Source organism: Vanessa cardui, chromosome 10 (genome assembly GCF_905220365.1).
Source record: "Vanessa cardui chromosome 10, ilVanCard2.1, whole genome shotgun sequence".
Lineage (NCBI taxonomy): Eukaryota > Metazoa > Arthropoda > Insecta > Lepidoptera > Nymphalidae > Vanessa > Vanessa cardui.
This window is the reverse complement of record NC_061132.1, coordinates 12,098,828-12,110,275: the sequence shown is the minus strand read 5'-3', so window position 1 is coordinate 12,110,275 and position 11,448 is coordinate 12,098,828. Positions and strand designations below refer to the sequence as shown.

General features: G+C 36.2%; 1 protein-coding gene across 1 annotated transcript; it reads left to right on the top strand.

Annotated features, from left to right (window-relative positions):
* Window positions 1-6,749: 6,749 nt before the first annotated feature.
* LOC124533127 lies at window positions 6,750-10,971 on the top strand. Its single transcript, XM_047108291.1, has 4 exons — window positions 6,750-6,819; window positions 8,513-8,626; window positions 9,178-9,368; window positions 10,741-10,971. The coding sequence occupies exons 1-4, from the start codon at window positions 6,750-6,752 to the stop codon at window positions 10,882-10,884; spliced, it is 519 nt and encodes a 172-aa protein (XP_046964247.1). The 3' UTR covers window positions 10,885-10,971.
* Window positions 10,972-11,448: the final 477 nt, after the last annotated feature.

The window sequence follows — 11,448 nt, the reverse complement described above, 5'->3', positions numbered from 1 at the left end:
TGACAGTATGTGACTGCGATGTCATATTTGCGGTAGGCAGTTCGGAGTGGCTGTAATATTATATACCTGGTAACTTAGCAGAATGTCAAATTAATATATTTTGAAATCTATTATTAAAGAAAAATGTTTCATGGTATTTTTTTGGACTATCAGATGGTAAGTGGTCACAACCCATATATATAGGCGTTTTAAGAAATATTAATCATTACTAACATCACCAATGTGCCGTCTTGGGAACTAAGTTATTATGTCCCTTGTGCCTGTTACGCTGGCTGATTCATAATTCAAACCGGAACTCAACATTACTGGGTTTGGCGGTAGAATATCTGATGAGCTGGTAAGCCCCATCACCAAGTAAGTGTTGCAGGTTTCAAAATAGAACATTTCAAGGTATAATATTAGTGAAGGGTAAAGTATACGTTGAAGAGAATCGTATAAATGTATTTGTATTTTTACCCTTATTTGACGAACTACATTCTACACGAATTAATTTGAAATTGATTTTTGATAATCAATTACCATTCTAGTATCTAGCAAATTAGCAACAGAATTGACAAGCGAACCAAAATAACGACAAAACCCGAAGAATTGCCGAACTGCCGAACCGGCGGCTGGTACAGAACCGCCAAGATGGACTGACGATCTTGTCGTCGCAGAAACCGCTACATAAGGCTAGCACAAGACCGGTTCTATTAATCAAAAGGAGGCCTAAGCCCAGCACTGGACGTCTTTGGTTAAGATGCTTTTATGATGCTTACTTAACATTAATTTTATTCGCCGTAAAACGGAATGTATTTTTGTGGCATTTCGACTTAAAATAGAGTAGAAACGAACACAACAACAACAACAGCCTATAAATTTCCCACTGCTGGGCCAAGGCCTCCTCTTTCTTTGAAGTTCTGATTCGGGTTGGAATACAATACACCTGTGGCAGAATTCTATGAAATTAGAAACATGCAGGTTTCCTCACGATGTTTTTCTTCACCGGTGAGCATGAGATGAATTAAGCACAAATTTAACTCGAGAATATTCATAGGTGATTGCCTGGTTTTCAACACACAATCATCGGTTAACATGCACGCGTTTTACCCACTGGGGCATCTCGGCTCGCCTCGGCTCAAACGAACACAGCCCTATCCAATGTTGCCATACCGAAAAATTTAGTTTGTTTTGTCTAGCTTATATTGATATAGTTAATTTTACTGGTCCGTTTTTTATGATGAGTTCATTACACTGATTGCTTCCAGCGTTCTATTTTTGTACACGAAATTGATATAATAAAATAAAAGAGCAAAATAAGATTAACAGTTTAATTTACCAGCAACGAAACATTATTGAATTTTTTTGAGATTACTTATGTTATTTAAATCAAATTATATATAAATAGGGATCTAAGCCTCTATTACTTATAGGTATAAGATTGTCGGTGACATAAAAGTAATTTAAACCTAATGTTGCCATGATAAATTATTACTTTATGATAACATATTTTTTTTTATTTATCCTTATAATTTTTTTCTAGAATAAGATATGAGTTACACAAATAAATATAATTTAACTATAAAGTGTGTTTACGAAGCTATTTTTTATAGATAAATTAATTGTTCCTTTCGACCACAGCGGCAAGACTCTTCAATTACTCAAGACACATTAGCTATACACAAATGTAAATTCATAATCTGATGAGACAGCTAATTAGTGACTTCTTGTAACAGATAAGAGTGAGCATTATACGGTTTTTAGTGTCGGGTAATATAAAAACTAACACAAGGTTTATCACTGTACGTCTATTTAGCAAGTAGTCCTTTATGTAGCCTAAATTACTTATTACTACCTGCCAGTGAAAATTCCGTACAAATCGGTCCGGCCGTTTAAAAGATTAACCAGAACAAACTGACAGTAAAGTAAAAAAAAATAACGTAACAGCCTGGTAAATTTCCCACTGCTGGGCTAAGGCCTCCTCTCCCATTAAAGAGAGGGTTTGGAACATATTCCACCACGCTGTTCCAGTGCGGTTTGGTGGAATGCAAATGTGTCAGAATTTCAATGAAATTAGACACATGCAGATTTCCTCACGATGTTTTCCTTCACCGCCGAGCACGAGATGAATTATAAACACAAATTAAGCACATACATATATATTGTGGTGCTTGCCTGGGGTTGAACTCGAAATCATCGGTTAAGATGCACGCGTTCTAACCACTGGGCCATCTCGGCTCAACAAACAGACAGACAGACAGCAATTGTAAAAAAAAAAATATTTTAGTATATGTACCGTGTAAATACATATGCATTTAGTAAAAAGGGTTACACTAATATTACAAACAAACATTCCAATTTTATTACATGTATCTATTGCTCCGAACTGTCGTTTAAGTCCAGGATCAATGATTAATAACTAAAATAGTTCCATAAAAGTATTCTATCCTAAACAAAGTTCATTATTATTATGATCGACACAAATATACTTGTAATACAAAAGGATTGGTCTTTCGAGAGGCAATTTTATTCTCAATTTTCTATTTCATTTAACATCCAATCCGTTCAATTGTTTCGGGCGAAATAATCTCACGCTCCTTTTACTTAATGCGTACAAATCGTCACGATCTACAACAGTTACCTTCTAAATGAAGTAACAGAAGAAAATTCATAGTTTATGCATGTGTATCATATACGTTCAACGGCTTGACAAACCCGTCGTGGAGGAAAAAGGGAAGCTTTTTATTACGCTAGTTCATTGCCTGTGGATATACAGGGTTATTGGTAATTCGACGTATATCCGTTTGGAGGTGATAGGGGTGACTATTTGCAATAATTTGCATTCAACCCCCATATGCATGTTGCAAAAGTTTGACTATTTTTGAGTTATCCCATTTTTTAGCTTTTTTCAAAATTTGTCAAAAATGCAATTTTCTAAGCGCAGGGTCGTGTTTTTCTGGGTTCAGGAGCTTAAGGTTTAATTTTGAGGGCCCCCTAAAATCCGGGGGCCTGGTGCACCACCTGCCCTACGATAGCTACGTCAATGTGTGTAATCAGTATAGTACACCTTAAAAATATCTAACATAAAAGGCTCGCGATGGTATATATCTTAGGGTTAACGCACAATAACAAGTATTATCTTATACTTTTTCCAGAAATTATAGCTGATATGAAGCAATACAAAATTAATTATCCAATTATGTACATTTAATGAATTGTTCATTATTAATAAAGATAAACTGATATGATATGACTAATGGTAGCTTCACTTGATATAGTTGTTAATATATTGATTTGATTTGACTAAAAATTGAAAATGTTATATGTAAAGAACTTCTGTAGTATATTTGTTTTCAGCATTGCACTCGTGCGAAGCCGGGGCGAGTTTTAGTTTTAAATAAAACTAAGTACAAGACGAATTTGTGTTTGCTCGGGTTTAAATTTGCATTTATTATTATTTAAGAGTTTTATTTAATCGATACAATAACAACAACAACAGCCTGTAAATGCCCACTGCTGGGCTAAAGGCCTCCTCTCCCTGTAAGGAGAAGGTTTGAAACATATTCCACCACGCTGTTCCAATGCGGGTTGGTGGAATACACATGTGGCAGAATTTCTATGAAATTTGTCACATGCAGGTATCCTCACGATGTTTTCCTTCACCGCTGAGCACGAGATGAATTATAAAGACAAATTAAGCACATGAATCAGCGGTGCTTGCCTGGGTTTGAACCCGCAATCGTCGGTTAAGATGCACGCGTTCTAACCACTGGGCCATCTCGACTCGACTTTAATCGATAAATGCGTCACAATTTAACTTAGATGATAAGTTATACATATGTATATCAAAATGGCAGTTTTGTCCGTCCGCTTCGATATTTTATTAAAAAAAACACAAGTGTTTTGATAACCGTGTATTTATGTTTGTTTTCGTTTATAATTGTTTTTGTCCGTGTTGTTGTATTGGAATCTTGTTTCGCCTTATTTTCGAGGTCATTGGACTCAGAAACCTCCGATTTTAATAACAATGTATCGTTGTATGTAAGTTTTTGGAAAAATACGGTACATGTTTTGGTCAGACATTATGTTAAAGATCCTATCGACCTTATCGTATAATGGAAACACTTTCGACTCTGTGCAATAAATCAATTCAATTTTATTCAAGTTAACTTCACAATGAAGCGTTTTTGAATCGTCGATGTTTAAATAATAACACCGTTTCGGAAAGCAGCCCGCATTGAGAAAAAAAATTGCTCTTTCCAAATAAACAAATTTACAATGCTGTTCATTACAATAATTAGTGTCCTGTGATCAATGATGTTGTAGTAAACAGATATGTTATTAACGCGCAAAAAGTGAAGACTAGAAAACGTCCTAATTGGGACGTTTGCCTTTAGTTGTTTTACGTAGTAATACGTTATAATACATCATAATTACGTAGTAATACGTTTTGCGTAATTAAAACATCTAGTTATCCCTTTTATTTATTGTTTTTATCAAGCTATCCTTTTTACTTTTAATGAAATTTAAAAATAAACTAAAATAAACGGTCCCCGACTCGGCACACTTTTTTCTGTTGTTTAGTATGGATATAACATATCTGTTTATTAGAATATCATTGCCTGTGATGGAAACAAATCCAGGCATTTTTGTCTTAAGTACTCTTAATAAATGATTAGATTAATTTAGTTTTAGTTCTTGTCGCACATGTGGGCGAAGCCACGGCAGGATACTAGTTATTGTTAATTAATCAAACAGCTTTCATCATAAACCTTGTATATCTTAAGGTACGAAACCTCAACATATGTAACTGTAATTGATAATAGGTAAATTATCATTATATAGTATAAAACAAAGTCGTTTACCGCAGTCTGTCCCTATCTCTTTAAAATTACCCAATGGATTTTGATGCGTTTTTTTTTTAAATACATAGTGATTCGTGAGGAAGGTTTTTGTATATATATTACATAAGAAAATATAGTAAAGAAACATTCATAATTGAAGAAGTTTCTAATGTGATGCCGTAAAAAATCAAATTCTGTAGTATATTAAGTATCAGTGTTGCACCCGTGCGATGCCGGGTCGGGTGGTTAGTTCTCAATAAAGAGAGTTGTTTTTGAGAGAAATTCTTTAATCAATTTCCCAGAGCACGTGTAATATCAAACCAAATTTACAAAGATTTATTATTTCATGGCGTGATAGACGTTTTTATTACATTTCAGTAATTTAGAAAGTGAACGATAAAAAAATTCGCAAACCATTTATGATTCCCACAGGATAATAAATCAAATTATATCGTTAGGGGTTTCCCTTAAAAATACAAAATAATTTCGTTAAATATCGGCGAAGGGAAAATATTTATACAGTCTAAACGATGTGCAGCCTAAAATATTACTTTAGGCTGTTTGAATATTATGCGATTAAACTAAAAAAAAACTGTAAAAAAATTTACTCGTAACGTTGGAATTCATTTATCAAAAAATAGCTCGCACTTTGAACTAGCAAAGCGCTTCGAAAAACTTTGATGCCCTGACCGGCTTTCAGCGGACGTGCGATCCGGCCCGCCCGATTTTAAAGGACGTGCGATCCGGCTCACCCGATTTTATAGGACGTGCGATCCGGCCCGCCCGATTTTAAAGGTCTTGCGATCCGGCCAGCCCGATTTTAAGGGGTCGCGCGATTCGATTGCATACTTGGTTCGCAGTATTTTACTATAATACAAATAGACTTTAAAAGTGTGATTTGAGTAGACGAAGAAGACTCCATCTCTCTCTGACTCCGATGATCTTTGTCATCTCGTATTCCTTCTAAATCTTGTCAAATCGACAATCTATACTAATATTATAAATGTGAAAGTAATAGTAAAGTCTGTCTGTCTGTCGCTTTTTCACGACCAAACCGCTGAACCGAATTTGATGAAATTTGGTATGAAGCAAATTTGAATACAAAGGAAGGACATCAGCTACTTTTTTGCCTACCAAAGGACAAGCAAACCTCTTAAACGCGAGCGAATCCGCGGGCAGCAACTAGTAAAATATGAAATATAAAACATTAGTGATAACTCTATGGCTTCATCCACATGCAAGTGGAAGCGGGTATTAGGCATGTGTGTAATGTCAGGATTTAAGCTTTCTCGTTCCAAATTTAATGCAAATCTTTGTTTTATGGTTTTGCCAGCGCCTAGTCATCGCAGAATAAATTAACGTACGCTAACCGTCACGGTAGTGCACTAAAGTAATTCTTCGGCGTCCGCAAAAACGATGAAGATGCCACCGCTGGTTCATGTAGTCTGTCCGACGCCTTATGCACCCTAGTACACCAGTATAGTTATATATATATAGTTTAATTACCTCGTATTGTTTTTCCACCGGGAAATCACCAGGAAAAAAAGTTATACACAATCTTTCCTATTATTATTATAATAAATCCTGTTGACATTATAAATTTGAGAGTGACTCTGTCTATCCGTTAGATTAAATTTAATTAAACTCGGTATAAATTCAAATTGGAAACCTACAAAAGGGCGTAGGTTACATTTCATAACAAAACCTTATACGTGGGTGGGCGGGCGAAGTCACGGGCAAGATATATAAAAAAATCCTGAATGACTAAACAATTATCATACAACAGATTAATTTCGTGATTCGTAATCTTAAAGGAATCATTTGTTTTTAGTTAAAATTAAATGTTATCGCTTAGATGAACACCTGTCTGATAAGTGAGAGAGTATATTTTGGTTGATCAGACAATATGGTATCATTTTCTACAACATGTTGCGAGCGATCGTGTTCTGTGTGCTCCTCGCTCTTGTGAAGGGGCAGACTACTTTCGTCGATAAATGTAAGTTTTATTTCGTAATTCTTTAGTGGTAAAATCTCTTGCTTTCAGAGATTGCAGGTTAAATCCTTTTCAATACGGTTAAAACTGGTATTTGCTTTTCAAGGGCTAAGTTAGTTTTACTTGACATTTATAGCTAATATTAAGTAGACTAAGTTGGGCAATATAGATGAAAGTGGAGTAGCCTGGTTATTTGCGGTTAGCCTTTTCTTTATATTTTTGTTATAATTTTAGTGAACTATAAAGATTTTTGTGGTCATTAAAAACCAGCGGTACCTAGACCGTCTTTTCAGAGGGCGCCACGGCATTGCTTTCGAATGCTACCGTGACGTTTCAACGGTCAGCCTATACGGTTCCTCCAATTCATAGGGGGGATTCCCGGGGTACTGAGACTCTCCAAATCCGTCTAAAGAATGCAGCTCTCGCTCCTTTTCCGCTGCCTCCTTCTGCGACATAAAGTTTTCGCAGAAGGAACGCAATTCCACCCGGCACGCCTTGCTACCGAGCATAACGTTATTCATGCTCGGCAATGGGAGGTCTTCGCCTAAAGCCGCAATCAGGGAAAGCCGCTGGGCCCCAACGCAGCAGACTCAGTCAGGGTGTGATACGCCATGTCCACTGGCGCACCACACTCGTGGCAGGAGGGTGACACACGCGCTATCCCCTGCTGGTACTTATCAAAGCATACCATGCCCACCTGCGTCATCTTGAAGATGAGTGTGCCACGTTTCTGAAAGATGCAGACTCGAAGTGGGACGCACCGTCTTCACTTTCGCCAGGCCCACTGTTGGTGATTCCAGAGCCTCTTTTCATCGGACGATCAGGACTTGCTGGCTTATGAACCTGATCTACATCAATAACCACTAATTTGCAATGAAAAAGAATCATGAAAAAAAAAATACCGGATCATAAATAATATATGTCGATAATGTTAAAAGTTTTATAACAATGTGTTAAAGAGAATCAGAGAAAATTCAAAGAATTATCAAAGTTTATGTGACAATAACTTTGACTATAGATGTTAATTCTCATAGTAACGCTTACGAAATAAGAAATATACACTTTCTTATATCTATTTTTTGATGATGGCAGAGTCTCGACGAATACTGTTGGAGAAATCATATATATTAGTGTATTTGAGTGAAATCTTGTATCTACATTTTTGACTTGTTAGTACTATTGCTACTCAATGTTATTTTGTTCCATTTTGAAAAATTAGAGAGTTTGATAAACTGCGGGCCCAATAAACATAACTTCTATAACATATATTTTAAATATATGAATATTTCACTCATAATTTATTTATTATGTTTATATCTGCTATGTACACCTCTACCTCTTTCTATATCTGTTTCAAGGTTGACTGCAAGAGAAGGCTGTTTTAGATAAGCCCGCCTTTGCGCATTTTTTAATCATGACTAAATTTGTTTATTGGTGTACGATAAAGAGTATTCTGTTTTGATTTTGATTTGATTTGAACCCAGTTTTAGTAGCACATTGATATAAGGATTGGTAAGTGCTTTTAACAGCACTTTGGCGTTTTACGTTCAGTGGTAGCTGTGGCACTTACTGTGAAAACACTAGAAAAATGTACATACTATGCCATTTAACCCAATAAGGGTAAATTTACGGATTTCTCATTTCATGTCAATCCTTTAAATAGAGTGCTATCTGTAATAAATATCTTATTTTTCAGGTATTCTCAATGATGGTGACCTTCCCATCCACCAGTATCTGGAAGGCTGCGACGAGCCCCCTTGTCTCCTGCCTCAGCTACAGGACGCTGTTATCAACGTCGTTTTCAGAGCACGTACGTGATTAATCTTATATTTAAAACTAGCCGCGACCTTGAACGCGTTAGAATAAAAAATATTATTGTAGCCTAAGTTACCCCTTATTATATCAGTTGTCTGCCAGTGAAAGTCCCGTAAAAATCGGTCCAGCCGTTCCAGAGCCGGAACAAACAGACAGTCGAAAATTGGTAAAAAATATTTTGGTATACGTACCGTGCATACATTTGCACAAAAAAGGGTTATTTTAATATTACAAACAGACACTTAAGATTATGAATCTATAGATGGATACATATTAAAATTGGACAATTATTTGGCGGTTTATTGATTTAATATAAATTAAATTAAATCGTTATCACCAAGCACCATTTTATCATAATATATGCGCACGCGCAAATAGATCGAGTTTAAGACGTAAGCTCTGTCTCTCGTGTTCTGAAGTACGGATGTATGCAACATGTCCCGAAATAGTAACGTATCTGAGAGCACTGCTCCGAATTAGCGAGATCACATCTGCTCTATCTCGTCTCCAAATTTGAAACCCAGCCTAACTCTAAGCATCTTGCAGCTCGCACTTTCAGAACTTTGAGGACCCACGCAACTGTCTTCGTGACCTTCCTTGGCGGCTACTCTTTTGAATATGTGTTAGGAGCTGATGCAGACACTTGCAACTTCCTGACGAACACCTACTGTCCGGTACTGAAGGACGAGGTTATACAATATACGTTGAACCTGTACATAGAGCCAATATTCTTTGTTGTAAGTATTTGATTGATTTATTTTCGAAATCACATCGTTCGATTAGATTATATATATAAAATAACAAGTCCTAACTGACTGACATATCATCGTCGAAAGTAAACTGTTAAAGTTAGGGACTTGAAATTTTAGTGGCATCGATTATATGATAATCATCATTATCATTAAGACCTCTTTTTAATGATAAATAAGAGACAATTACGATGTTTTTTAACTATATGACAAAAGTATGCCATCACCTCATTCAAATCGGAAAATGTTGGATCTGTTTAGGGGATCGTAGATCGAAGCCTAGCCTTGGTAGCGTCCTACTCTGTCAAATATATGTTCCGACCCTAGGAATTAGGGGAAGCTATAAAAGTTGTATAATAGAGAGTAAACGGTAAACGCCTAATTAAACAAAAAACGAATTAAACGCTTCCAAAGAATTTTGCTATTTCTTTTACGCACGATTGGATCGATACCATTTGAGCATATAAGTATTTTATGGGTACGCCATATATATTACCCAGTAAACAGAATAGGAGCTGAACTAACGGTAAATTGCGTGCATATTTAAAAGACTAGCGACCTACCCTGGCTTCAAATACTATGTCATCGCTATAGGAACTTCTAAAATTCTCAGTGTTTTTTTACTAAATTGTCCATGTTTTATACAAAAACCATCCTCTCGAATCAATCTATCTATTACAAAAACGCATTAAAATCCGTCGTGTGATTTTCAAGATCTGAGCATGCATAGGGTCAGAGCGATATACGACTTTGTTTTATACTACGTAAGAACGATAATCCTAAAAAATCCATATACTCATTTTTGACATACAACATATTTTCATTAAATACTTGTACTTTGTACTGACTTTAATATCATCTCAAGAACGCCTTGTAGCGTCTGTCATGTCCATGAGCGGTCACCATGGCTTATGATCTTGGCCCATTTAGACGTTCCCCTAAGTCTTTCATAAATGATTTGGGTTAATGAATTTTTGATAGCCGAGATGACGGTTAGAATGCGTGTATCATAACCGATGATTGCGGGTTCAAACACCATTGAATATTCATGTGCTTAATTTGTGTTTATAATTCATCTCGTGCTCGGCGGTGAAGGAAAACATCGTGAGGAAACCTGCATGTGTCAAATTTCATAGAAGTTCTACCACATGTGAATTCAACCAACCCGCATTGGAACAGCGTGGTGGAAAATGTTCCAAATCATCTCCTCAAAGTGAGAGGAGGCCTTAGCCCAGCAGTGGGAAATTTACAGGCTGTTGTTGTTGTAATGAGTTCTTGAGACGGTCATTAATTTGATACCAAAAAAAGTGTTCAGTTAAACCCATCTCTGTGCTGATTGGTGCTAATATTATTTTTCCAGGGCGCATCCGCGGTGATTGAGTTCCGGGTTGTGGGCGACGGCCATGAGCCTGTGTGGTGCATTCGAGTACCAATCAGAGTCGTGCCCGCTATCAACAATCCTGCAAAACAGATTGAACAAGACACAACACGCTTGACAGCATAAACTGAAGTCTGTACTTTAAATGAATATATAGGCCTTTTAAAATTCCAAAGTATCTTGATTAACATACGGCAAACAACAACAACAAAAAAGGCATATTATTGGATACAAGATTTTAATAGATGACATAAAAGCGTAGATTTAATACCTGTTGACTTCCGGACTTTAAAATAATATATGTATGTAATATATCTTAATACCTTCTTTAACTAACATGAATGTATTTTTTAAATGTTGAAAAAGAGTAACTAGTGACTTTCTTGCCGTTTTTTCTCGGTAGAATCTACTTTCCCAATCGGTGGTAGCTTCACTCAATTGTAACATGACGATTCAAAAGTGCTCGTATAAAGTTTATTTGATTTTGATTTTGTATGAATAACATTAAACGCTTAAATATGTACAAAACTGGTTACTGTATAAATCTTGACCGCGTGCAGTGGTGGCAAGAATGCTAGCAGCATTTCCCCGTTGAATGGCAAATCCGATCCTCTGGGCAAAAAACGAACCAGTCATCCTGTCACCAGTGGAGGAAAAAAATCTAAAGGAAGATTTAATAGCTGTAAGTCA